At 49.8% G+C, this 27,424-nt stretch overlaps 2 protein-coding genes and 1 long non-coding RNA gene across 15 annotated transcripts in view; 2 read left to right on the top strand and 1 right to left on the bottom strand.

The window, feature by feature from the left end:
- Nucleotides 1-943: 943 nt before the first annotated feature.
- On the bottom strand, nt 944-4,513 carry LOC120373224. Its single transcript, XR_005585454.1, has 3 exons — nt 4,274-4,513; nt 1,694-3,211; nt 944-1,206 (listed from the first exon to the last, which is right to left on the bottom strand). It is a non-coding gene; the product is annotated as an uncharacterized LOC120373224 (long non-coding RNA).
- Nucleotides 4,468-23,278, top strand: LOC120373223 (maestro heat-like repeat-containing protein family member 1). 5 transcript variants are annotated; one of them, XM_039491346.1, is made up of 19 exons: nt 4,491-4,795; nt 6,870-6,923; nt 7,553-7,627; nt 12,296-12,367; nt 14,123-14,176; nt 14,308-14,382; nt 14,761-14,868; nt 16,420-16,511; nt 17,526-17,606; nt 18,016-18,082; nt 18,211-18,324; nt 18,662-18,735; nt 19,030-19,152; nt 19,682-19,777; nt 21,051-21,198; nt 21,405-21,460; nt 22,190-22,331; nt 22,663-22,712; nt 23,036-23,278. In XM_039491346.1, exons 2-19 carry the CDS (start codon nt 6,878-6,880, stop codon nt 23,222-23,224), a joined length of 1,662 nt encoding a protein of 553 aa, XP_039347280.1. In that variant the 5' UTR covers nt 4,491-4,795; nt 6,870-6,877; the 3' UTR covers nt 23,225-23,278. The 5 variants fall into 5 exon arrangements, with proteins under 5 accessions (XP_039347283.1, XP_039347281.1, XP_039347282.1 ...); XM_039491349.1 differs by lacking the exon at nt 14,761-14,868 and having other exon boundaries at nt 4,468-4,795; XM_039491347.1 differs by lacking the exon at nt 12,296-12,367 and having other exon boundaries at nt 4,482-4,795.
- Nucleotides 23,279-23,331: 53 nt separating this feature from the next.
- LOC120373746 (maestro heat-like repeat-containing protein family member 1) overlaps nt 23,332-27,424 on the top strand; it is a 33,801-nt gene continuing 29,708 nt past the window's right edge. For 7 of the 9 annotated variants that reach the window (XM_039492562.1, XM_039492565.1, XM_039492564.1 and 4 more), the window contains exons 1-6: nt 23,332-23,419; nt 23,627-23,752; nt 24,505-24,651; nt 25,610-25,729; nt 26,404-26,483; nt 26,967-27,105. In XM_039492562.1, coding sequence (XP_039348496.1) covers nt 23,336-23,419; nt 23,627-23,752; nt 24,505-24,651; nt 25,610-25,729; nt 26,404-26,483; nt 26,967-27,105 — 696 coding nt within the window. In that variant the 5' untranslated portion in view covers nt 23,332-23,335. The other 2 variants (XM_039492568.1, XM_039492569.1) reach the window with 2 other exon arrangements.

The following is a 27,424-nucleotide window of genomic DNA, read 5'->3' as shown; positions in this document are numbered from 1 at the left end:
AGCTAGTGTAGAACATATCTGCCTGCCTGGTGTTTGGGGTGGGCCCGTGTCCGTATTTCCCTTTGTAAGACAATGACAGGCTCTAGGAGGAAGGATGATTTGGTGGCTAACATATTCAGCTGGAAATCATGAAATCCTGATTAAATTACCAGTTCCGTCACAGACTTCTTGCTTGAATTGGTCAAGTTACTTAGGGCCAGATCCATAAAGGGACCTAGTAGCTGCAACCCTCAGTGTAGCAGCACCTAACTTTTCGGCGCCTAGAAAATCACAGGAACGAGAATGCGATCCACAAAGCCTGTTAGGCACCCAGGCTCTCCAAGCAATGAATGGGGAGAGACAGGCCCCTTAGAATGTGATTCACAAAAACCAGAACACTAGGCAAGGAGCTGCCTAATCTAGCCAATGGGAGCTGTTAACAACAGGGGTGTATCCTAAACCCCTCCCCTCTCTCAGAGATAGATGGCTAAAGCTGGGCTGCAGGAAGGTGCCTATCTCTGTTAGTGATCCATGAATGGGAACCCCTCTCCTGGAAGTGGGCAGTTTAGGCATGTAAGTAGTTTCTTGTGGGGATGAGTTAAATGCCTGCCTTGCTCCACATAAAATAACCAAAGGAGGTGTGGTGCCTCTGCCCATCTCCTCACCCACTTGTTAGTGCACCCACCTGAGAGGTGTAAGACCCAGATTCAATTCTCCCTTTCAGGCAGAGGAGGAGAAAGGATTTGGGGTCTTTTATCTCACAGCAGGTTGTACTAACCACTGAGCTATGGAATATTCTGATGTGAAACTTCCTCAATCGCTCCCGTTGATGTTGTTCCACTGTAGATAACTAATGAAAGAGTGATTGGAGCAGAGGGACTAGAAACTGGGTCCCCCACATGGGTGCCCTAGAGTCATTCTTGTTACCTGAAATTGGGCCAGCTAGTAAGCTTAGGGAGGACTAATGACCCACCAGAGTTTGGCAGAAAGCAGCACTTTTATTATACTGATAGCTAAGCTCAAAAGAAGGGGAGAGGGGAGGAGTAAGGTCCCATTCACACTTGCATACTCACGCTCCCAGGACAGGCATGGCACTGGAAATGTCAGGATTCTTCAAGGTAAGTGTCCCACAGCGCAACGATGGACAGTGCGATGAAGGTAAGTCTTCCCAAGGCACGGTGGAATGCAACGCGGCGAACCACTGGCCAGGTGGTCCAGGCGAAGGGCCTTCACAGGAGGTACAATCTTGTGAGTGCACTGCTGAGTACATGGCCCCTTCCCCTTTTAAGAACCTGCTCCTCATGGACTGTGACTAGAGATGGTGGCATGTGACCAACCGCGTCTGATTGGTCACATGCCACCTTGGGCACTGTTCATGCATTGGGTGTGTGAGCACTGCCTAATTAGAGTCCCACTCTATAGAGACTCGATATATTTCACACAGGTCCCACTCACTCTTCCCCCATGGATGGACATGCACCTGTACTGTCTGGTTTTTGAAATTGTTAATAAGAGATGCAAACAAGCCTTGTTCAACCCAATTCACTGAGTGCACTGTGTCACATAATGAATGTGCCCTGAAGGACTAGAAGCAGCTCATAAACTATAGCATCTGAAACACTGACAGCTCTGCCATCTTCATCCAGTTATATCCCCGTTTAAACTTTACATGCTTAATAGCTGCAGCTGAACTCCGAGGACAATCGGCTCTTACCTCTGCCTCTACAGGGTCATCTGAATTCTCCCCTTCGGTGTCTAGCAACTCGATGGTTAATTGGTCCTGGCCCCTGCTCTGAATGAACATCAGCTACAAAGCAGAATGCGGAAGGGGACTTAGTAACAAATGATTCAGAAAAATAAATCCCTTTCCACCAGGTTAAAGAGGAGAATCCAATGAACTTCATGCAACTATCCAGCATAATCCTGTGCCTTCCACTTTGCTGGGAGCAATGGGGTGGTTTCTAGCCCCAGTTACACAATCTGAACACAGAAGGAGTTTTGACAATGAGTGGAAAGTTCTAGATCACTAAGGAGCTAATCTAACAGAGGGTAAAAGGATGAAGAAATTATTCTACTTATATGGGCAGAAGAGAATTCCTGGATAGAGAACCATGACATGCTTAAAGAGAGTTGGAAGAAAAAAGCATGAACTGCTGCAGTGAACAGTTAGTCTTTTATTAACGATCGGACAAAATCTCTCTGTTACCCACTAAGTTTGCCCAAAATTGGGATGTTTATAAAGGCAAAGCAAGGAGCTGGACCCCTTTTAGCAGCATGCTGTTTTCTGATCAATTTGTGCAGTTTCAATTCTTTGCTTCCCTGCTTATTTTGAGACTCTCAGTGGGAACACAGAGACACCCTATAAATGTCAAAGCCATTATCAATGAATTCCACTAGTTAAAAAGATGGGACCGGCCACTTCTGATTTTACAGTGACGGAAAGTATGAATTTGATTTGAACTGTGAGTCTGGTTTATTTAATGTAGAGGTGACAAATATTAGTAAGAGACTGTTACAGTCTACAATGGATGAGATGGAGAAAAAGGTGGAAAGCTTCAGTGACCCACCCCGGGGCATGGAGGAGGAGAGAGAGAGATTAAAAGCCCAGTGACGGCAATCAAGCAATACAGTATTACTCTGGCTTTGGGACACTGAGAAACACAGGGAGAAATCCCAGCTTTATTTCAGGATATGAATTTTTCCATCTTCCTTGCAAATGTCCCATTTCCGAGGAGCTCTTTCTAGAAATATTTATCTGTTTTTTCTGTTCGTTCTACAGTTCCTGTCTGGATTTATGCCAGCCCCGCCAAGGGCTATATTCAGACCAACAGTCACAGAGCAGGTACTTGGCAGCTCCTCCAGGCTAGAATGGACAATCAGGTCGCCCTGTCAAGCTCTAGGACAGCTGGGGAGCACACAGGTGTCCAGAGGTCCTTGGCATATTTGGATAGTCACGTAAAATGAAAAGCTGAGCCCATTCTCCTTTCTCAACGAGCCTTCGTACTTCCCCTCCTCTCTCAACAAGCTCCTCCAGGAGTCCTCCTTCAAGCGTCAGTGCAGGCAGATATGGTTCTTACCTTGAAACAGTTCTCGTCTGACATGAGCTGCTCGGCTTTGCGCTGGTATGTGGCCTCCACAAGGGCCCAAGACAGCAGGCCTCCGGTAGCTCTGTTGCTATTCTCTGACAGGTGAAGGTCTGTCACCTGCACATAGATCTCACTATGTGCTGAAGCTGGGAGCAGGAAGGACACAGAGAAGACGACTTAGGGAAGAGGGTTTTAAATGCCTCTGGACTCAGTGCACTGTATACTGCAGTAGCATCCTTTCCCCAACCCAAGTGAGTCAGAGGGCTTTGCAGTAGTGTGAAGTATGGACAACCTGCCTTCTGCAGTCAGGCCATAGACAAAACAGAACACTAAGAAAGTCTCCAAAATAAACTTCTCCATGTGGCATAAAGCAGAGTTTGACATTGATCAAAACAAGCATGGCTGAGCCTTCATCATTTGCCTGCACTTCTAGACTTGAATGTTTGCATGCAAACACTTATGTCAAAAGCTATAATTGATGAGAAGGAAACTATTTTATCTCCCCTGCATACATACACACTGTGGCAGAATTGGTCAGATTTCCAGTTCTTCTCCATTATGCACCATGCAAGTCTCAGAACCAGCTAAAGAATATGTACAGCAATGCAGATTAGAAATGAACATACCCTTAAAAATTGCTGCTTCAAACCCCTGTCTGGTCAAACCACAGCAAAAAAAATTCTAGCCATCTAAGTATTAAAACTAAAAACTAATTATTTAGGTTACGAACATGGTAGCCTCTTCTATTGTGAATTACTACTACACCTATTGAAAAACATCATGTCCTTTAAAATAAATAATGATGCTGGCAAAGTACAGTTACACATACCAAGTAACTATGGATTAATAACCGTTAAGTGAGCATTATGAAGGAAATGCCTGACAGCTGGCAAAGATTTAGACCATCGAGGTACATGGGAAGAGCTTGTTAGGCAGTTCTCTTGCCATGAAATCGCTACATTAAATCCAAAAGTTGATTAGCTGATTGTTTGTGGAGGGTAAATTAAAAATAATTAAATCCAATTCTAATGATTAATTATATTTCAAAATTTAAATAAAGAGCCGGTTGGCTGCCAATTCCCTATCAAAACTGAAACTAAGAACTTGTTTTTAGCCCTGTCTTCATACTCCAATGTGTGTTTAACAATTCTCCATAGAAATGGGATCATCAAGGTAGCCAGCATGTGAGAGTTGACACTTGGACTTACACAGTTCAAAGTGACAACTAGCAGCTGCTGCAAGAGGTAAGATACTGGAGTGGACTGACACAGAATGATTTTACACCTTGTGGTTGAATCTCTTTTTCTCATGACACATTATACAGACAGGGTTTGTGAGGAGGCCCCGGGGCTCCCTTGGATTAAAATTCCCAACAAAAGCCAAGAGCAATGCTCCCTTAATCCAGCCTGGGGGATGCAAACCCCAAGGGCCCTAGCCAGACAGCCCCAGCCCACCTTGCCTCTGTGATGTCAGCAGTGGCCCTGTGTCACAAAGGGGGTAGGCCCTATGTCACCAAGGGGGAGGCAGCCTGTGGCTCAGTGTGCTCTGGGAGCTGGAGGAGGGAGCACACGGCTGTCTGGGCTCTGCTTTTCAGACAGTTGGGAGCAATTTTTCGAGCGTTTCGCACCTGTTTATACAGAACTCACGGAGGAATCCACATCCTCATTGTCATCTGCAATTATATGTGAGACATCAACATTCTTCTGTGGCTCGACCATCCCAGCACAGAGGTGAGGGCAGTGGCCCTGTGTCACCAAGGGGGTAGGCAGCCTGTGGCAGGGATGGTTATAGTTAACTTCTCTTACCAACACATGTTGAAGTTTTGGGGAGGTTGCCTTGGGCTGGTTTCTTCCCGAGGCTTCTCTCTTCTGTCTGGGTCAGCTTGCTTGTAGCGAGGGAGAGGACGAGTTGAGTTTGAGCAGGGTCGCAGAGCGTGTGCAGGGTGCTCACTTAGAGTTTTTATACTCGCCTCTTCCCTATTTCCGTGTAATGTTAGAAAAACACACCTCTCTCGCCCTTTCCTTGGCTCCGTACATTCATGGAGCCTCTTCATTTTATGCGTAGGTAGTTTGTTAATGGGTATATGGGTTGGGGCTGTAAGTCTTTCTTGGCAGTTCTATTTCCTTTGTTTATGTGGGGGAGATTCTCGGAACAGCTTCAAATTTAGTCTTTTAACTCTTCTTATTCAGTTCATTTTCTGAGATATTTCTTCAGTTTCATTAGGGTTCAGCAGGAAATGAAATGCCGTTTTTAAAATGTCCAAACATGCCTGTTCTTTGTGTGAAGGTTTTTAGTTCTGGAAGCAGTCTTTTAAAATCAAATCATTCTTAGTAAGTCTTTAGCTTAAATAGTGATTGAAGAAGTTGTTGATTCTTTAGAACAATTGTTGGAGAGATGATGATTCTTATGTTTCTGAGTTGGGAGAAGGAGTGGCTGGAGCTCTGCTAGTAACTTAAATGTCTTCTTATATTGGTAATCAGCTGAGCAAGGTCATTTGATTTCATGTTAGTACATAATGCATTTTACCACACGTAGCAATGATATTAGAAAACCACATTAGATGCTTTTCATTCCGTTAAAATACTTTGCAAATATGCCCTCCAAAACAGTTTGCCATTTCAATATTTTAGAAATCAGCTAAGGTTTTCTACAAAACTTTTTCTCAACTACACACATTTTTCTCTAAAGTTTGAAGGACCCAAGCAGAGGGTTTTGTTGCAAAGAGGGGCTGGTAGAGTGCACTTTACAGCCTAGATTTATTGTTCTAATGTATATGGAGATATACCTATCTCATAGAACTGGAACAGACCCTGAATGGTCATGGAGTCCAGCCCCTTGCTTTCACTAGCAGGACCAAGTCTTGATTTTTGCCCCAGATCCTTAAGTAGGACTCTCAAGGAATGACCTCACAACCCTGGGTTTAGCAGGCCAATAGCTCAAACCACTGAGCTATTCCTCCCCCACAACCCAGCTCTAAATTCCTTTTGAGAATATTCAACATAAATAACATCCTCACCTTCTACAGGGTCAGATCTTTCCTAAAACATTTTTCTTTCTAACATGTGTTTTACTGAGATAAAGGATTAGATCTATACTAAACTGGCAGTTTATAGAAGAGGGAGGTTTTCTAGTGTAGATAAAACATTCTTTTGGGTGCTTTGATTCTTGACCCAAGTTCCTTAGAGTTACAAGTGGTTTGTTATAGCAATTAAACTTCTATTCAATATTTTGTACAAAGCCCAAATGCCAATAATCAACACCTATTTTAAACAGAGCACAAAAAGAAAATAGTATAAAAGTTAAGGCAAATTAAAATGAGGACAGTTGCCTTTGAATGTTTGTACAGATACTTGTGCGGGACATAAACAGTTTTATGGTTAAGGAGATGTTATTTTCTGGACATTTGCTTGTTTCTGGATGACAAAAAGCTGAAGCCTCCTGCAATTTCTTTGATTAGTGTGAACATTTCATAACCTAGCTAACTAAAACTGGGCTACTCTTCTATTTTCAAGCATCCTGGTGATATTATACTTATAGGTACATTTGAATGTTCAGTAAAGGCACAAACATGTTTGTAATGACCTAACATTATAAACATACGTTATAATAATGCTATTCATAAAATGTTTACATCAATATTGAGGTCTCGCCACCTCATAGCGGTCTTGTCTCTCCAGCCAGGCAGGCAGCAAAAAAACTAAGTCTGGGTCTCCTTGGCCCATCTAGAAGCATGTGTGAGTATGGTGAGGTCTGTGTCATGGGAAGGAAGCCCCAGGGACTCATTCGTGTTGGTTCTTGTCTTAGGAACCAATATGGATCTTTATGGCTACCTCCGCCGACTGCTGGTCCCGTCTGGAGGTGAGTAGGAATTCTCCCCAGAAATGGACCCTCCTCTCCCCCCATTGCTGTCCTCTCCAGAGCTACCTGCAGGGGACTACTGGGAATCTGCATGGAATCTCCATGTGCTTGGGGAGTCAGGGTCTCCTGATGGAGGAGGTTTGTTTTCTCCAAGGTTCCTTGGAGCATTTTAGCTTTATTTAAACCCCCAAACATTTCTAGCCCTTCTGGACTGGCAGGAAATTCTCTGATGGGACCCCAGTGCAGCACTGCCATCCCGGCCTTGTCTGCACTCTCCTTGTCTCCTGAGGGAGATCTCTTATTAACTAGAGTAGCGGGGACAAGCAGAGCTGGGGAAGTTCTGGCCTCTAATGGAATCCTGCTGGTTAGGAAAGAATTCTCCACAAATTTCCCCCGTCCCCTATTGCCCCTACCCATGTTATCTCAGCTCCCTACCTGTGGGGTGAGGTGTTTGTCAAATGCCTTGGAGATGGGTGTGCAATATAAATGCTCTGGGCTGTGACTGGTGGCAGTCCCTCTCCAGAGGTGCCCTGCAGTGTCATTAGTTCTCCACACAGCTGTATTGTCTACCTCATCCCCTGTGACCAGGAAAGGAGAAATGAACCCCTCCTCTTTGCACTTATCCACAGCCACAGACCAGGGGAATGAGGCTACGGCAGCCACTGGGTGTTGCAGCCCTTCCCTATCTGGGCCTGCTACTTCAGGTAAGTAGGAAACAGGGGTACAGACTTCTCAGATTCACCCCTTTCCCTGCGTAACCTTCTGTAACCTTGATGCTGAAATGTTTCCAATTCATAGTAAGTTGTTACACATATGGCTGCAACAAAACCCAGGTTCAAACATCTAGGTCGGTTACAGAAAATGTTTTTAGGTGATACTATGAATGATAAAACCAAACTTCATTCCAAAATAAAATGATTAGTTAAGCAAACAGGTGTGCAGTTATCACCTACACTGTCATCACTGAGTGTGTGTATAACTGTTGTATTGTGGATCAATGCGAGATCAGTGCACTGACAACAGCGTGAAGTAATGGGAATTGTGTGATCATGGGAGACTTTAACTTCCCAGCTATAGACTGGAGGACAAGTGCTAGTAATAATAATAGGGCTCAGATTTTTCTGGATGTGATAGCTGATGGATTTCTTCACCAAGTAGTTGAAGAACCAACAAGAGGGGAAGCCATTTTAGATTTCTTTTTGGTGAGTAGTGAGGACCTCATAGAAGAAATGGTTGTGGGGGACAACCTTGGTTCGAGTGATCATGAGCTAATTCAGTTCAAACTAGATGGAAGGATAAACAAAAATAGATCTGGGACTAGGGTTTTTGATTTCAAAAGGGCTAACTTTAAAGAATTAAGGAAATTAGCTAGGGAAGTGGATTGGACTGAAGAACTTGTGGATCTAAAGGCGGAGGAGGCCTGGAATTACTTCAAGTCAAAGTTGCAGAAACTATCAGAAGTCTGCATCCCAAGAAAGGGGGGGGAAATCATAGGCAGGAGTTGTAGACCAAGCTGGATGAGCAAGCATCTCAGAGAGGTGATTAAGAAAAAGCAGAAAGCCTACAAGGAGTGGAAGATGGGCGGGATTAGCAAGGAAAGCTACCTTATTGAGGTCAGAACATGTAGGGATAAAGTGAGAAAGGCCAAAAGCCATGTAGAGTTGGACCTTGCAAAGGGAATTAAAACCAGTAGTAAAAGGTTCTATAGCCATATAAATAAGAAGAAAACAAAGAAAGAAGTGGGACCGCTAAACACTGAGGATGGAATGGAGGTTAAGGATAATCTAGGCATGGCCCAATATCTAAACAAATACTTTATCTCAGTCTTTAATGAGGCTAACGAGGAGTTTAGGGAAATGGTAGGATGACAAATGGGAAAGAGGATATGGAGGTAGATATTACCACATCCGAGGTAGAAGCCAAACTTGAACAGCTTAATAGGACAAAATCGGAGGGCCCAGATAATCTTCATCCAAGAATATTAAAGGAACTGGCATATGAAATTGCAAGCCAATTAGCAAGAATTTTTAATGAATCAGTAAACTCAGGGGTTGTACCGTACGACTGGAGAATTGCTAACATAGTTCCTATTTTTAAGAAAGGAAAAAAAAGTGATCCGAGTAACTATAGGCCTGTTAGTCTGACATCTGTAGTATGTAAGGTCTTGGGAAAATTTTTGAAGGAGAAAGTAGTTAAGGACATTGAGGTCAATGGTAATTGGGACAAAATACAACATGGTTTTACAAAAGGTAGATTGTGCCAAACCAACCTGATCTCCTTCTTTGAGAAGGTAACAGATTTTTTAGACAAAGGAAATGCAATGGATCTAATTTACCTCGATTTCAGTAAGGCATTTGATACGGTTCCACATGGGGAATTATTAGTTAAATTGGAAAAGATGGGGATCAATATGAAAATTGAAAGGTGGATAAGGAACTGGTTAAAGGAGAGACTACAATGGGTCTTACTGAAAGGTGAACTGTCAGGCTGGAAGGAACTGTTACAAGTGGAGTTCCTCAGGGATCAGTTTTGGGACCAATCTTATTTTATCTTTTTATTACTGACCTTGGCACAAAAAGTGGGAATGTGCTAATAAAGTTTGCGGATGACACAAAGCTGGGAGGTATTGCTAACACAGAGAAGGACCGGGATATCCTACAGGAAGATCTGGATGACCTTGTAAACTGGAGTAATAGTAATAGGATGAAATTTAATAGTGAAAAGTGCAAGGTCATGCATTTAGGGATTAATCACAAGAATTTTAGTTATAAATTGGGGACACATCAGTTGGAAGTAACAGAGGAGGAGAAGGACCTCGGAGTATTGGTTGATCACAGGATGACTATGAGCTGCCAATGTGATATGGCCATTTAAAAAGCTAATGCAGTTTTAGGATGCATCAAGCGAGGTATTGCCAGCAAAGATAAGGAGGCGTTAGTACCGTTATACAAGGCACTGGTGAGACCTCATCTGGACTACTGTGTGCAGTTCTGGTCTCCAATGTTTAAGAAGGATGAATTCAAACTGGAACAGGTTCAGAGACGGGCTACTAGGATGATCCGAGGAATGGAAAACCTGTCTTATGAAAGGAGACTCAAAGAGCTTGGCTTGTTTAGCCTAACCAAAAGAAGGTTGAGGGGGGATATGATTGCTCTTTATAAATATATCAGAGGGATAACTATCAGGGAGGGAGAGGAATTATTTAAGCTTAGTACCAATGTGGACACAAGAACAAATGGGTATAAACTGGACACTAGGAAGTTTAGACTTGAAATTAGATGAAGGTTTCTAATAATTAGAGGAGTGAAGTTCTGGAACCGCCTTCCAAGGGAAGAAGTGGGGGCAAAAGACATATCTGGCTTTAAGACTAAGCTTGATACGTTTATGGAGAGGATGGTATGATGGGCTAGCCTAATTTTGGCAATTAATTTGGCATTGATCTTTGATTATCAGCAGGTAAGTATGCCCAGTGGTCTGTGATGGGATGTTAGATGGGGTGGGATCTGAGTTACTACAGAGAATTCTTTCCTGGATGCTGGCTGGTGAGTCTTGCCCACATGCTCAGGGTTTAACTGATCGCCATATTTGGGGTCGGGAGGGAATTTTCCTCCAGGGCAGATTGGCAGAGGCCCTGGAGGTTTTTTGCCTTCCTCTGCAGCATGGGGCACGGGTCACTTGCTGGAGGATTCTCTGCAGCTTGAGGTCTTCAAACCACAATTTGAGGACTTCAATAACTCAGACATAGGTTAGGGGTTTGTTATAGAAGTGGATGGGTGAGATTCTGTGGCCTGCATTGTGCAGGAGGTCAGACTAGATGATCATAATGGTCCCTTCTGACCTTAAAGTCTATGAGTCTATGAGTCTATAAGTACAGCCTTAGAACCCTGGGACAGAACGGTACCTTGGGTTGTTAATTGGAGCGCTCACCGAATTAACAAAACAACTCCCAGTAGAAGCCATTCTCAGACTATTGAATGTGCAACTGCCCCTTACATTACTTATATTTCCATCGCCTCCTTATTGACTCTTTATATTACATGTGGTTACATTAACATCTGTACCAATATCCTTCCCACGCTATTAGTATAGATAACGTTTTAATAAAACAGTCACAATTCTCAAAAAAACTCATTAAAAACCCTGCTTAAGCCAGTTATAACCAAAACCTAACAGCAGCATAAACCCGGGCCATGTCCTTGCTAACTCTTACTTTCCCATAACAGGATCTCCAACTTATCCCTAACTTTCCTCACACTAACAACTTCGGTTTTCTAAACTCTTCTACACTTCAGCTAACTTGGGCCCCAAACCTATTTTCTACTTATTTCTTAACCTAAACCATCCCATAGGGAGGCCAAATTCACAGCCATGAAAAAGTCAGGGACCATGAAATCAGACCTTCCCCATGAAATCTAGCTATTGGAGGGGTGGGGAAGGGCAGGCTCCTACCATGGCCCTGGCTCCAGCTGCTAGTCCCCTCTGGGCTGGGGAGGGACGGAACTGGCACTTCCCCTGCATAGCCGCCCTCGTGGGGGAGATCAGACCCCCCTCCGGGTACATACCCCAGTTGCTCGAAAGGCAGTGCAGAAGTGAGGGTGGCAATCTCACAACCCCCTACAACAGTTTTGTGACTCCTCCACAACTCCCTTTTGGGGCAGAACCCCCACTACAACATTGTGACATTTCAGAGGTAAACATCTGAAAACCTGAAATTGATTTTCAAATCCTATGGCCATAAAATAGATCAGAATGGACCGTAAATTTGGTAGGGCGCTACCTATAGGCTATACCTGCCCTTTGCCAACTCCCTCCAGTGGGTCGGCCCCCTCCTTCCCATTACTGAGGTTCTTCTTGTGCCTGGCATTTGACTTTTCTGGAGGCCTTGTGGTCTGCACTGCCTGAATGAGGAGGGCTCCTGGAGTCTCCATCTCCCTGCAGTTCTCCCTCCCCAGGCACTGCACGTGCAAGATTTCTAAATCCTCCAAGCTGTGTTTGCTGCAAGCTAGTCCCCACCCCCTGCACTGCTGAGACCCCATCGCGCACTGTGTGGGAGTCAGGGGCTGTGATTGTTGGCACCAACCTGTGACAGTGAAAAGGAGAACTGGGGTGGCTTTGCCTCTGGTTAGAGAATCGCTCCTTACTGGGTCACACAGGTGTTCTCTGTAACCGAGAAAGTTCTTTAGTGACCCAGGTGTGACTGTATTTGTTACTCAGTGAAATCAGGTTCATTGAAGTGTCACAAGAGGACTGGAACCTGCTGCTTTGGGTACCGAAAACTCCCCTCCCTTTAGCACTATCATTCACATCATTCCCCTGGGCGTTCAACCAGAGACCTTTAATGGAGAAATTTAACCCTTCTCTTCTATTGACAGACACAGCAGTACAAGAGACTACAGTGTCAGCCAGAGATGGCAACCCACCTGACACAGAGTCTTCTGGTCCAGGTAGGCAGAAAGCAGCGTGACACACAGCCAGAATTCCTTTCTGAGGCCAAAGTTGCTGTTCATCTGCAATGTCTTTTACAGAATCAACATAATGTTTAGTGTCAGGGGGTAGCCATGTTAGTCTGTATCCACAAAAACAACAAGGAGTCCTGTTAAAGATTAACAGATTTATTTAGGCATAAGCTTTCATGGGTAAAAAAAACACTTCTTCAGATGCATGGAGTGAAAATTACAGATGCAGGCATTATATAATGACACATAAACTAACATCATGTTTAGTTCTAGCTCGTGCAAACAGTATAATTCCCGTGGGATCCTTCTGGGTGAACAATGGTATATTAACACGGGGTGCTATAGTAGAGACTCACAACTGTTATTATGAGAGTAGATGTCTCATTAGGCTCAGAATTCAGAAGGATGCCCACAACTGCTTATTAACTCGTGTGCACGGTTGCAGCAATTATCCAAGCAGTTGCAGTGACTGCTTGTGCAAACGATCATTGTGATTGGTAACTGGTTGACTGTGTGTCAAGTGACCACGGCTGTGGCTGGAACTGTGTGTGCTACTGAAACACACGCATTCCATTCCTGGAAACAGACGCCAGTGCATTTGTCATGACTGAGATGCCCACGTTTTTCATATGTATATTACAAATGGCTTTGTGAGTCATGATCAGATGCTGTCTCAAGCACTACTGGTTTGGTGGCTGTGCAGTGAGGTGGGCCACTTCTTGGTAACTTCTTGGTCAGAACACACCTCATAAGCTCAAATACCTCATGGAACCAAATGTTCTAGGTGACAGAGCCGCCTTGCTGAATCCCAAGGAAGAGGAGAGGTACCACAAAGGTTTTATCCCCAAGGAAGGGGGATCCCACATTTCAGTGCTGCAGCTCTGTGCATCTACCTCCATCCAAGCCTCGCAATGTCTCTGGCTCCTTGGGGTTCTCCAGCTCATGAGTTACATCCTTCTGGCTTAGGGGAACCCAGTGGAATCCCCTTCAAAGCCCCTAGTCAAGCAGAGAGCCTCCTCATGTCAATGGAGGTTCCCCCCACCTGGAGCAATTCCAGCCATCTTGGGAGCCGCAGACCAGCACAAAGAATTGAGCCTGGGTCTCATTCCACATGGCAATGCAGAGCACCGGGCACCAGAGCACTAGCTTGACCTCCCAAGAGTGAGGTGGGAATGTTAGGGTGACCAGATGTCCTGATTTTATAGGGACAGTCCCGATTTTGGGGTCTTTTTCTTGTATACAGGGGCGGCTCTAGACACCAGCGCGCCAAGCAGGCGCTTGGGGCGGCCGTTTCCCGGGGAGGCGGCATTTGGCTCCGGTTGAGCTCCCGCCGGCATGCCTGCGGCAGGTCCACCGGAGCCCGGGACGAGCGGACCTGCCGCAGGCATGACTGCGGCGGGTCCCGTCTTCCCGCGGCTCCGGTTGAGCTCCCGCAGGCATGACTGCGGCAGGTCCGCTCGTCCCGGGCTCCGGTGGACCTGCCGCACGCATGCCGGCAGGAGCTCAACCGGAGCCGCGGGAAGAGGGGACCCGCCGCGGGACCGGGGAAGGGCGGCGCAGCGCTCCGCGCTGCTTGGGGCAGCCTACTGTCTAGAGCCGCCCCTGCTTGTATAGGCTCCTATTACCCCCCACCTCCTGTCCCGATTTTTCACATTTGCTGTCTGGTCACCCTAGTGAATGTTCTGAGGTCTGTGCAGTAGAAGAGAAATTCCTGTGATCTGTTTACATTGGTTCTTGTCTTAGGAGTGAATATGGGGCTTTTGGACCATCTATACCGAAGACTTACTCACACTATTGGTGAGTAGGAATTCTGCCTGGGAGCATCCCCCACGATACAGATTTACCCCAGTTCTCCTCTGATTCCTATTACCCTGACATTGAACCAGTCACATGACACCTCACCCCACCACTGCCCTTCTGAATTACAGGATGGACACCTTTCCAAACGGACAGGACAAATCTGGACTCCAGCCAGCCAGGCCCCACTGACTCTTCTGTCCCAGGTAGGAGTCAACAGCATTTCTCTGTGACAAATCACCACATTTCTATTGCTGTCCCATCAGGAAGTTCCATCCCAGTGCACACAGGATCATTCAGTGCCTCAGTTTTCCTAGCTTCATAATGGGGCTAACAAGACTCACAACCTCCACTGAGGTCTGGATGGTGTGGGTAATGTTTGTAAAGGAACTAGAAAGGGAAATGCCCGATCTCAGTGTTAAGTAACATGACACCGTCCGGGCAGTGATTGGTGGAAATCCCTCGCCAGGGGTTCCATAAGGTGCAGAAAGTTCCCACACAGCTGTATGTCCCTGTCGCCCCAGGGCATTCTATCAGTGACCATGATTGCGGGAAATTAACCCACCATCTGCCTGTATCCACAGACACAGAGGAGCAGAAGGTGGCCCAAAAACAAGACCCGGCGCCACAAACCCTGGCTGCAGGAGCGGGCAGCCACTCCAGCACTTTCTGTGCTGAGCCCCGTGATCCAGGTAGGCCCATGCCCAGGATTGAGTGCCAGGAATAAAGGGGGGGAGGGGAAAGCAGCCACAGTGACAGCAAAACCCCAGGGCTGAGAGGGCAAGAAGTGACTCCACCCAGGCTCTGTGCCCTGCTCTGCACATGCACATAAGCCACTGCCCTGTGCTCCACCTTACACGCCAGCCTCCGTGCCATCCCACGCTGGGCTAAAGCCCTGCTGCCATAGGGCAGCACTGGAATCACCAGCGGGCAGCCTGGGTGCCAGTAAAGGGGAAACTGACCCACCAGGCAGCTCCCTCTGCCAGCTCAGCTCCCCAGTGGCTCCTCATAAGAACATAAGAATGGCCATGCTGGGTCAGACCAATGGTCCATCTAGCCTGGTACCCTGTCTTCTGGCAGTGGCCAATGCCAGGTGCTTCAGAGGAATGACCAGAACAGAGCAATTATCAAGGGATCCATCCCCTGTCATCCAGTTCCAACTTCTGGCCATCAGAGGTTTAGGGACACCCAGAGCATGGGATTGCATCCCTGACCATCTTGGCCAATAGCCATTAATGGACCTATCCTCCTTGAATTGACCTAGTTCTTTTTAAACCCAATTATACTTTTGGCCTTCACAACATCCCCTGGCAATGAGTTCCACAGGTTGATTGTGAATTGTGTGAAGAAATACTTCCTTTTGTTTGTTTTAAACCCACTGCCTATTAATTTCATTGGCTGACCCCTGGTTCATGTGTTGTGTCAAGGGGTAAATAACACTTCCCTAGTCATTTTCTCCACACCATTCATGATTTTATAGACCTCTATCATGCCTCCTTAGTTGTCTCTTGTCTAAGATGAACAGTCCCAGTCTTTTGAATCTCCCCTCGTATGGAAGCTGCTCCATCCCGTTCATCATTTTTGTTGCCCTTCTCTGTATCTTTTCCATTTCTAATATATCTTTTCGGAGATAGGGTGACCATGGCTGCACATGGCATTCAAGATGTGGGTGTACCATGGATTTATATAGAGGCAATAGGATATCATCTGTCTTATTATCTATCCCTTTCCTAATGATTCCCAACATTCTGTTAGCTCTTTTGACTGCCGCTGCACATTGAGTGGATGTTTACGAAGAACTATCCACAATGACTCCAAGATCTCGTTCTTGGGTGGTAACAGCTAATTTAGACCCCATCATTTGCATGTGGGATTATGTTTTCCAATGTGCGTTACTTTGCACTCATCAACACTGAATTTCATCTGCCATTTTGTTGCCCAGTCACCCAGTTTAGTGAGATCTCTTTGGAACTCTTTGCAGTCTGCCTGGGACTTAACTATGGTGTGTAATTTTGGATCATCCACAGATTTTGCTACCTCACCATTTTACCCCTGAACAGCAAAGGCCCCAGTACAGATCTTTGGGGACTCCACGATTTACTTCATTGTGAAAATGAAAATATATTCTTACCCTTTGTTTCCTGTCTTCTAACCAGCTACAGTCCATGAGAGGACCTTCCCTCTAATCCCATGACTACTTACTTTGCTTAAGAGCAAACTTAGTTTCCTTCTGTTCATTTTAGGCACCAAGCGAAAGGCCTATTTGTCACCCAGGGGACAGCTCGCCCCAATCAGCAAGGCGGAGGAGGAGGAGGACAGGCCAAGGAAGACCAGAGTGAGTGAGAAGAGAGTGGTAAATCCACAGCACACTGGGAAAGTGCCCACCGCACAGACGGTACAAGGTTCCCTCCATCACCAACTCAGCCTGGACTCCCGCCCCCTACTGCCTTCCCCACAAACACTGACCCTCTAAGGCTCTGATCCCCTTTTCCCTGTCCGCTTGGTCCCAGATTCACTGCCATTCTCTGGCCCTAGAGAACATGCTCTGACCCTCCTTGCCAGGGCAGGTGTTGCAGACGGGAAGAGAGAGGCGACTCCATTCCTAGCACCTGGCTCTGCTTTCTTTCTTCTTTGCTGGCTGGTCAGCAATGGGCTGCATTAGGGAACCAGGGAGAGAAATAATAACCATCATCCTGAGTTTCACCTCTCCCCAGAGTGTCCCGCGCACTCACCTCTCCCTGGGCCCAGGGCAGGGTTAGCTGTTAGCCCAGCCTAGACCTGCGGAGAGCAAGGCTCCGGGAGGGGAAGTGGCTGGCCCAAGGCCAGAAAGCAGGAGTATCCATCCCTGGTACACTCTGGAGGTGACCATTGGAGGAGGTGAGCAGGCAGAGACAATGGGCCAGATCCTTGGTCAGCCCTTCAGGACACAGATTCTCTCTGTCTGCGTTGTGCTGCACCCAGTGCAACAGGGCCTGACCCTGACTGCAGCCTCTGGGCGCTGCCGTAACATCAGTAGTGATAAGTAATCAGGGCAGGCCCCGCTCTTCCAAACCGGGCCCCGCCATCCCTGCCCTCCTCTCAGCACACACCACCCCAGCTGGCGCCAGGGACAACTGTCCTGTTGACCCAACCATCAGTGATACTAGGCTAGTGCAAACAAAGGGGTCAAATGCCCCTCCCAGAGAAGGGAGAGTCCAGCACCAGCTGGGAGCTGCTCTCCACCAGGGCCATAACTTTATTCCTCCCAAGTCTGGGTTGTGGTTACCCAGCTGCTGATGGAGATTCTACACATTGGGGCTTGTCTGCCTGACACGTCATCGCCATGTCCTGCATCTCTTCTCTTGCACAGGGCCTTGCTTGCGTGAGGGACATGGATGAGGCTGCCCTGAGGAAGGACATTGGCACCCTCTTCCCAGCACTCCACTCCATGGTAAGAGATGCTGGCATCACTCAGGGAAAATGCCGGGGCCCGTTGGCTTAAACTGGGTAGGCTGTGGGAAGAGCTGTCCCTGCCTCATCCTGTTCCCATTGGGGGATGGATCCTGGAGAACTCTCCTTTGGTTTCTTTTCCTCCCACCCATCCCAACCCCTTTGACCGGGAACAACAGCATCCCACACCTTGTTCCAACGCTCCACATCTTCGGTTCCTGACCCGTCAAACTCTGCTTCTACATGAGCCTCAACGTCACTCATAGACTGATCCAGCTTGCTGGCCTGTTCTTTAGATGGGAATTAGAATCTGCCTCTCCACCCTCATCCCTTCACTCTGCCATCCGAGGGCTTGGCCTGAGAGACACTTGATCTAGTTTACCTTTGCTGGTGTTGCTTTCTTCCCTTAGGTGTGTCATCTCCCCAGAGAGCACCTGGAGGAGCGGAGAGAGGCCCTGGACTCTCTAGTCCATCTGGGTAAGAAACCCATTCACCTTTCCCAGAGAAGGAGATCCCAGCCTGTGGAATTTCAGAGCCCGGGCATAGAACTATATTCCCTTCCCCTTTACGATTCACCCCATTATGATTCACTCCTCTTCCTGCAGCTCGCTTGTTCCTGGTGGAGCTGCTTGTATTCCTGTTCAGGAGGCTGAACAGGGACGAGGAAGAGGAGACCTGTGCCAGTCTCTGCATTCTGGACCAGATAGTCCGATCCAACAGTAAGTGACCCCGCAGCGAGGCCTCGTCTTTTGATGTGTTATGGCCTCTTGTGCAATTAGCAGCGCTTATCACTGGGCCTCATTGAGCTCATTTGTACCTGGCTGCAGTAGACAAGCCAAGTCCTGCAGCCCCTCAGCCGATGCTGCGGCAATGAGAGAGGACAATCACTGCTGGAACTGCAAGCATGGGCAAATGCAGCTGGTTACCCATGAGGGTAACCTGCCAGGAGGGTCATGTAGGGACACTGAGGTTGCTCTAAGGTTCCTGAAATCTCAGGTCCCTGCACACCCTGGTTTAACATCAGCCCTGCCAAGCCGGTGTCTGTGTCTCTTACAGTTTCGGAAATGACACAGCACACAGAGCAGCTGTTCATAGCCCTGGGGCCAATCCTGCAGTGCACAAGCATACGGGTGAGTCTGGAACCATGGCCAATGCGGCCAAAGCTAGTGAATGTCTGCCTGTCAGTGCAGAGCCTGCTGGGACCCTGTGCATCGAAACACATGACCCATCAGTGCTCCATAGTGTAGGGCAGAAGGTGGGGGGAAAGAATCCCAGCAGGGCTCCGCCTGCATTTCCATCTCTGGGCTGCCTAGCAGTATTTCACCAAACACCCTGCAGAGAAAGGATCCCAGCCTGGACCGGGAGGGGACAAGGTCCCTCCACACTGTGTGCAAATCATTTCTGTTTCTGTCTGGGTCTGGCAGGTCAGAGAAGCCCTTGCTTATTTGATACGCACAATGGGGGCGCATGGGCTCTTGGAGAAACCTGATTCAAGACCCTTAATTGACTTCTTGGTGTGTCAGTGCACCCTGCCCCTCGACAGCATGGTAAGAATCCGCAGAGACCTTAGTGCTGGGGGTCCGTGAACAGGGCAGAGCATGGGGTCAAGGGATAGGGAAGGAGGGGCAGCTGCAGATGGGGAGGGGCAGGCGATGGGCAGCAAATAGGGCTTGGGAAGCAGATGGAACTGGGGACGGCACTCTCCGTCTACTGATGGAAGATGATGACAACTAGAAGACAGTGTTTTTTCCTCCCAGCCCATTCTCTCTGATCCCTCTCCCAGCTGCCATCCGGGCTCTGTCCCTCGCACTGGGAGGGCAGGACCCCCGGCTTCCTCCTTTTCTCGCCCAACTGGGATCATCCACCCTATAGGAGACTACGCCATGGTGGCTCTGCTTTTCACCACGCAGAGGGGTGAAGCCTACAACTGGCTCCACACAGATCCTGGGCTGGTTATGCACCTTTTCCCTTCAAGCCCCATTTTCACCCCCTGCCATGCCCACTATAGGTACCGTGCCCCGGAGGTCTCCACTGAATCTAAATCTCCCTGGTGTCTCCCTTATTTCTCACCATCAGGAGGCAGCAGACGGGAGGCACACCATGGAGCTCGAGGTCCGCCAGCTCTGCTCCAGCACCCTGCAGTCCCTGGGTGATTCCCCCAGAATGGCCAATGTAAGTGACCCTGCCCCTCTCCATTGGACACAGGCCTCTCTGAGTCTGAGCTTTTCCATGAGACAGGCCCCAACCAGACTTATTTACCTGAGCCTCCCCACTCCAGAACATTATGGGGTTGGGTAAAATGGAACCAGATCTGATTCTTTGGAACAGGGAACACTCACCAGCTGAGTGCCCCTGCTTGCCAGGGTTTAGTGTCACAAGGGCTCTTCCGCTCTAGCATCTCCTGTGGTCAGTCATGCTGCTTCTGCAGCTTCCATAGCTCAGTCCCTCTTCATTGGTCCCTCTGTTAACTTTTTCCTGGCTGTTACAGGGTGGGGTCTATACAGACCATCACATTCTTCTTTTGCAAAAGCCAACCCTAGCCCAGGACTTCCTGCCTCTCACCCACACTACCTTGGTGCCTAAGGGAGAATCCACTGAGCTGGGAGACACTACATCCAAATCTCATCTCTGCTGACTACCGCTTAGGTTTCCACACACTGCACAGACCTGAGTACTGACCCAGGCCTCAGAACGCAAGCCTAAGCAGTCAAGTATTAGCCAGCCCCTCCCCACACTGAACAAATTAACAGCCACGTTGTGCAAGGTCACGTCAGGCAGAGCTGAGACTTGAAGCCACATTTCTAATAAGGCAGACCCAAGTATTGTGCCCTCAGCTACACTGTCGTTCAGACTGAGCCTGCCAAAGATACGTGCTTTAGTTACTACAGGTGGGGAGAGACCCCCGGGGGTTCCTGCTCTCCACTATTCTATACTGTCCAGCAAAGAGTTGTGTAACCCTCTGGCACAGTGTGTCCCCCTCTTGTCCACACAGCAGACAGCAATTGCATCTGTGGTTCAAGTGGCGCAGGCCTGTGTGGGGATGGGAAGGTCAGAGCTCAAACCTCCCTGAGCGCCTGTCATGGTTTCACTTGATGGTATTGGTTTTCCTAGTCTCCTCTTTATTGATCAAGCTGGTGTATTATGCTCACGCCGTGAGAACACGGCCTTTCCAAGTAGGACTGGAGTTAGGAAATACGGTGCTGTCAATGATGATGCTCCACTCAACAAAAGGCGGGGCTCAGTCACGTGTCACTTGATTTGGTGCTGGAGGCAGACACTGACAGGTGTGAAGGGGGAGGGGGCGGGGATCGCTGCATGGTTCAGGCTGGGTAGAGAGATCTGGCTGGCGGTGGCGAGGCCAGGGGTCCCGTCTAGTGTAGGAAAGAGAGAGCTGGTGCAGGAAGAGGATATTTCCATACTGAGACGGCTTTTCTCTGCTCTGCAGGTTTTATGGCCTGGGCTGCTCCTTCAGCTGAGCCCAGCAGCCCATGGGCCAGCCCTGCCTCTCCTCCTGCAGACCTCGGTCGGGGTGGTAAAGAGGCTGCAGGAGGAAGGCAGTCTGCCCTTGGCCAGGTGCGGCAAGGCGAACAGAGGTGAGTCCTAGTATTTTATCCACCTGCTCTTAGTCCTTCTCTAGCGAGAGGCGTCTGCCCCCAGGTGGGGGTGGGGATCAGCTCTCGGCTCTGGTTCCGGCTCACTGCAAGGACACAGCCAGCCGTCAAGGCACAGGTAGAGCTCAGAGACGAATGCAAAAGATCCCTCCAGAGCCTGATGGGGTGTCTCCCCTTTCTGTTCACAGGGTGTCGGTTAAGCCCCAGGGCCACTCTACCCCAGGAGCTGCTGGCTCGGCTGCTGGTGAGTAACCTGCAGTCAGGAGGTTTCCTTATGCTCAGTGGGAAGGGGCCACTCTTGGAGCTGGCTTGCAATGCATAGTGGTGGTTCTTCTCCCCACAGCCCCCAGAGGAGCTGGCTTGTCACATTCCTCGCAGTCATTGCACATCGACCCAGCGCCTCTCGGCATTTAACAGAACCAGCCAGCTCTCTGAGCAGCCACCTTCCTGGCTGCCCTGATCCTGGTGCTGGACTAGGGCCCCCAGCACAAGTTAGTGCAGCCCTCGGACGGCTCCAATAGAAGCCAGCTGGAATGAGCCCTTAGGGACTGTTGTGCAGGCCCCCTCCTGCCCCTTGGCCTCCAGCATCCTCCCTTCCCAAGGGGCAACTGGGGATTCCCTTTATGGCCCAACTGCCTCTTTCGGGCTGCTTCAAGCTCCCCTTGTGCTGCTCTAACCTAGGCCCAGGATCTGACTCAGCAGCTGCCTGACGGCCTCTGGATAAGCCTGTCTCCTTTCAGCTGAGCTAGAGCCAGCCCAGCAGTGAGAGGATGGAAGGAGCCAAGAGCTGGTCCATGGAGTGTCCCCGATCAATTGAAATATCCATCTCAGTCCTGTCCCGGTTGTCAGCTCCACCTCCCTGCTGTCTCCTTCCCTCCACCACTGAGCTCTCCCCCTGTGCCTGTAGGGAGCTCCCTTCTCACACTGCCTTGCAAGGGAGGGCTACAGCCACCTCTGCCTCTTTGTCCGCCAGGTGCTCGGTGCGTCTTCATGCATGACGGTGCAGGTCAGAAGGGCAGCCATGTTCCTCCTCTTCCAGCTGATGAGCATGTTCCAGGCCGGCTCAGGCCGATTCTGGAATAACTACATGACCGAAATGCTCCTCTACGTGGAAGGTGAGGGGGGAGTGTCTCCCCTTGCAGGAGCGAAGGGCGGGGACACTGTGGTGCTGGGCTCAGAGAGGGAGAGGCCAGGGCCTCTCTCTGAATCCAGGAAAATATGATAATAGGATCTTGGCAAGCAGAACTCCTGGGTATTTCACATCAAGGGGTCTGGGTCTGAGGAGCATTGCTGTCCATCAGCAATTTGCAAAGAGCCATGGATCCCCTGGGGGCCCATGAGTCGGCAGCTCCTCCCCACCCCCCACCAAACAAGAGCCACATTGCAGGCTGCTCCCCAGTAGAAGGGTCTAAACACAAAGGAAACTGACCTGCCCATCTCTTCCAGATCACAAGACCTGCTTCTGCCAGAGGGAGTGGGAGCAGCAGCTGCTGCAGGTAAGGGTCAGAGAAATGGAGGGCTGGAAAGGAACTCAAGAGGTCATCTAGTCCAGCCCCGCCACGCTGAGGCAGGATTAAGAGGCCTCTCAGCACCACTGCATTGTGGGACAGAGGAAGCGGCTGAGTCCAGCAGATAAAATTGGAGAAGCACCAGGGGCAGCTCACAAGGATTCACAAGCGTTACGAGAGACATGGGGGGTGACAGTGCACACTCCCTCTTCCCCTCCCCTCCCAGCTGTGGTGGGTTCCTGGCTGGAGCTATTGATAGGACCAGTTTCTTGGCCCCTCTCGCTTCTAACTGGCTCTTCTTTCCCTGGCAGTTCCTGGAAGACCTTCTCTTCCTCATCTCAGACCATACCTGGCTGGGCTGTTTCATCACCAGTATCAGGCGCCAGCTGGCCCACAGCGATAAGCGGCCCAGTGACAAGGTCAGTGTCCTGGAAGGAATTGGGGTTCAGTGCCTAGTTCAGAACAGCAGTCACTACCCAGGGGCAGCTTGGGGCCAGTGAAGCCGACAGCTATACCCAGTGGGCTCTGTGCATGCCAGGCCATGCCCAATGCATCCAGCATGATGGTGTCTCTTTCGCAGAGCTTTCTACAAGTGCTGGGGCACCGGGCTGATGTTATCTCCAGCAGAGAGCATCAAGCCCCAGCTATGGCGCCTGCTGGAGCTGGTCAATTTCAGAGATGAAGAGGAAAGAGAGGTGAGGTCTTTGCTCCTCCGCTGTCAAGTGATCCCTCATTCCTTGTCAATCCCCTGGTGCTACATGGGTATGTTCTGCCTTGGACAAGGTCCAGTGGATTGAAAAGATCTTCCCTATACCCATGCCCATGGCAATGACTTTGAGAGCCCATCCTGGCCCCTTGGCTTGTTGCTCAGCATTTCCAACCTCCATCTTTCTGTGTCTCAGGGATTCGCCCGAGCGCTTGGGCTGTGTGCCAGGCAACACCTCTATGAGATTTTTGCCATCCTGGAGCACTGGGAAGAGGTCGTCAGCAGGGTGCAGCTCCAGCCTTCTGCTGCTGGCTCTCTGGAGGTACAGTCTCACCTAGCATCTCTGCTCTTTCATCCATCCCTTCACCAGTCTTTGCAGGTAAAGGGACCTGCCAGGGAGGACCCTGCTTCCCAGAAGCCTGTTCAGCAAAGAGCTGAATTTCCAAGCCGTGGCTCAGCCTCTGTGGAGGGAGCCCTTTCCTTACTCCTCCGTGGAGCTGCAATCACAGCACTATGGGGCGGATCCAGGGAGGAAGGTGGGTGCTGTTGTATAAACTCTCCAGGGTATCTCCTGGGGAGCTCAGACATGCTCCATGCAGCCCCATAAAGAAGGCTCAGAGAGGGCCCAAAAGACACTGCCATGCCATCAGCGCCAGCTGACACATTTCTCAGCAGAACAGACCCTTGGTCTTCCCCTGAACTGGGCTATTTCACAGACCGTCCTGGCAGACTCACCGGGGCTGGCATGTCTGACATTCCCCCTCCCCTCCCACACCACCACCACCACCTTCCCAGTAACTGTCTGGGCCAGCGCAGTCCACTGTAGTCCCAGTGACATCTCTGGAGCTAGGCTGAATTAAAGCAGCTGCTAGTGCGTCCCCTTCGGCTGCCGGGTCACCTCAACCACCCAATCCTGGGAGCTGGGAAGGGCCTCGAGTCCAGGCAATTCAGCTCAGCAGAGCCGCCTTTGGTTGCTAAGCCAGCTGGGTGAAAAATCCTCCCCTGGCCCCATTTGTGAGTTAGGAGCAGCTGGAGGCCATCCCTTCTTCTCACTCTTTCCTTTGCAATTCTCAGGAGCCAGCTTCCATCGAGCAGCTGAGAAGCCTCCTGCTCCTCACCTATGGGCACGTGGTCCACTCAGGCCTCACAGACGACATCCTAGAGACCATAGGATACAAGATCCTGTCTCCCATGCGGAAACACTATTTTCTGAGCCCACATGTAAGTCAGAGCCCTCCCCTGAGTGCCCATGCAGCACCTACCCGGGCTGTGCACAGCAACACAGAGCTGTGTCTTTGCATAAACTCAGCTCCGAGGGCTGGCCCTTTGCCCCAGGAGGGGCAGGAGACATGGGAACAGCACCATTCTCTGTGACTCCTCCATCTCGATTAGCTTCTTCTCTGATTCCAGGCCCTTGGAAGCTAATGGAAGGACTCCCATCTGGGCCTTGTTAGAGTGTAACTGAGCATCACTGGGTGCTGTTGTCCCAGAGACGACTGTACCCTGTTTGGTACCTCTAGGCTTGTGCTGCACTCAGGGATGAGAAGAGAAAGATTTAGGGCCTGTTTCCCCGCACACTGTAGTCGATGGTGTAGCTGGGCACAAAAGGCGCACTGAGGGATTCAGGCCCCTAGCCCGGTTGACAGGTTCTGGTGCTGAAGGGGGATTTTTGAGATAACTCTAGGTTGCTTTCTTGCCATGGGAGGTTTGAGGCCGACGTTCAGTCCTACACCCAATGCCCATATGCGCGTCCCAGTGAAAAGGAGAGGGGATGCTAGTTTGGTTTAACTGAATGTTTTCCTTGGAGAATGGCTGCCTTGGTAGGGAGAGCCCAGCCAACTGCAGAGAGCAGCAGATTCCTGTCCCAGATCAGACAATTACGACCTGAATGTCAGGGGAGCTGAGCAGCCGCAGGGCCCATTGACAGGTCTGGGAACTGCAAGTGCTCAGCACCTCTGGAAATCAGCCCATTCCTTGCACCCATCTCCAGAGATGTTCCCCTAGGGACTGCAAAGATGTTCCACTCAGCAAGCCAGGTCCTTTCTCTTAGGCGTGAGGGCAATCCAGCCTAGCACAGCAGCTCCCTTGTAGAGACTTGCCCTGTAGCCTTGTGTCTCAGCTCTCTATTGTCTGTGGCTGTTTCCTCATTGTTCTCTCCCGCTCCTGCCTGCGTGCCCAGGACCCGCTGGTGAGATCTGCGTTTGTGAGAAGCCTCGTGCTGGTGGGTGAAGCTGTCACCCAAGTGAGCAGGATTCCCTTGGTTAGCCAGGACACATACACCGTGCTGTCCCCCGTGCTGGTGAGTGAGCACGCTGGGGCCCTGGGAGGAGACTCTGGGACATGATTCTGAGGAGTTAACAGGAGCAGCCCTCCCTTGGTTTGCAGGAAAATATTTCACCTCAGCTGTTCAGGACACTAATGCTCCCGTCACAAAATCACCTCCACCCAGATCCCCCTTCCCTGCTCCGTGGCAGATGCTGAAGTTTCCAGATGTGCCATCAGGAATGGCGAAATAGGCGCATTCTGGTGTAGTAATGAATCAAGCCAAGTCCGTCAGTCTATTCCAGTGGAGCGCCCCAAGCGGGGGTTTTCCACGTCTTTTATTATAATGGTTACATAAATCATTCTATTATGCGCATGTGCTAACATAATCCAACTACTTCTCCCCCTCCCCTGATTGGTGCTTTATGCACTGCGTATCCCAATGGTATGCACCTGGTCAGCGCTTTATCTGTGTGTCTCCTGATTGAGTGTGGGGGTGTGGGAACCACTTCAGCTTAAGAAGTGTAACATTCCTACATTCTGGCCACATGGCAGCTCCCAGGCCGTCTTCCCAGCTCCGTGCCCCAGTGCTCTGCACGCTGGGCTGAGGGTCGGTGGGGGCATCAAACAGCGTTTGGCGATTCCATGTCTTGCTGAGTAACCAGGCTCCCCCAAATTCTTTTGCCTTTGACCCTCTGCTTTGCGCTGCAGGAGATTCTCAGAGGCAAGGACCGGGCCCGGCTGCAGAGCCCCGACCACAAGTGTGCCCTGCTGGCCATCTCATACATAGGGTACGTCCATGGGGCCTGTCTGACCTGCGGAGCTCAGCAGCCGGGGAGGGGCAGATGGAGGGAGAGGAAGTGGGGGAGGGACGAGCTGCAATAAGAACCAGAGGATGCTTCTCCCTGGTGTCTCCCTAATGGGCTATATCCTCCTCAGCCTCCAGGTCACTTTATCCAGCCCCCATCTCTGAGTATTGCCTGGAAAGAGGGAGGCCCTCCCGTCAGCATGAAGTGCTGTGAATGGGTGCAGCCGCAGAGCAGGGCCCAGGATCATCCCGAGAGCAGCTTCCCCAGCAGAGCCCCTGCTGGGCCCAGAGGGCATAGGCATCTCCAGACAGGACCATTCCCTAGGTGGTGGCTCTGCTGGAGATGCCTCATGGAGCTCTGCTGCTTAGGGTGGGAGCTGTCCCTTCTGCCATCAAACTCAACCTGACTCATGCCGGGACCTGTCTCCATTCTAATGGCCCCGTCTGCTCCATTCCTTCCAATCAGGAAATTCCAGCCTCACCTGTCTAAGGAGCAGGTGGCTGAGACCATCAGCACTTGTGTCACCAGCGCCATGATTCAGCGTCCAACCCTGGCGAAGCTGAGAGGGACTGAGGTGGCAGAAAGCTCCGCTATCCGGGCAGAGGTTAGTGAGGCATAGACAAAGCTGCAACTTCCACCTGCATCCTTGGCTGGGAAACTCAGCTACCCCTCTGCTGAGTAGCTGGACCCTGGCCCGATGCAGAGAGCTGCGTGTCCAGCCGAATCCAGCCCCTCGGTTTATTTTCCAAAGGGCTGGTGCCAGGTGGCTATGCAGTTGGTTTGGCAGGGAGGACACCTGTAGAGGGGAGTGTCTGTGAGAATTACCCTGGCTTCTTGGCACAGGGAGCTAGAACCTACACTCAGCTGAGGTTCTGGCCCAGAGCGTTAAATAGCATTTGGTGCAGAGGGAGCAAAGCATGGAT

Source organism: Mauremys reevesii, linkage group 10 (assembly GCF_016161935.1).
Source record: "Mauremys reevesii isolate NIE-2019 linkage group 10, ASM1616193v1, whole genome shotgun sequence".
Taxonomy (NCBI): domain Eukaryota; kingdom Metazoa; phylum Chordata; order Testudines; family Geoemydidae; genus Mauremys; species Mauremys reevesii.
Note: the sequence above shows the minus strand (reverse complement) of the source record. Positions and strands in the feature narration are given on the sequence as shown.

What these genes read in the sequence shown, in the direction of transcription:
- LOC120373223 (XM_039491346.1), top strand. Translation starts at nt 6,878, where the DNA reads ATGGATCTTTATGGCTACCTCCGCCGACTGCTGGTCCCGTCTGGAG. An exon ending in TCCCAGCACTCCACTCCATG is followed by an intron (nt 17,607 to 18,015) that starts GTAAGAGATGCT and finishes TTCTTCCCTTAG; the next exon opens with GTGTGTCATCTCCCCAGAGA. An exon ending in CCAGATAGTCCGATCCAACA is followed by an intron (nt 18,325 to 18,661) that starts GTAAGTGACCCC and finishes TGTCTCTTACAG; the next exon opens with TTTCGGAAATGACACAGCAC.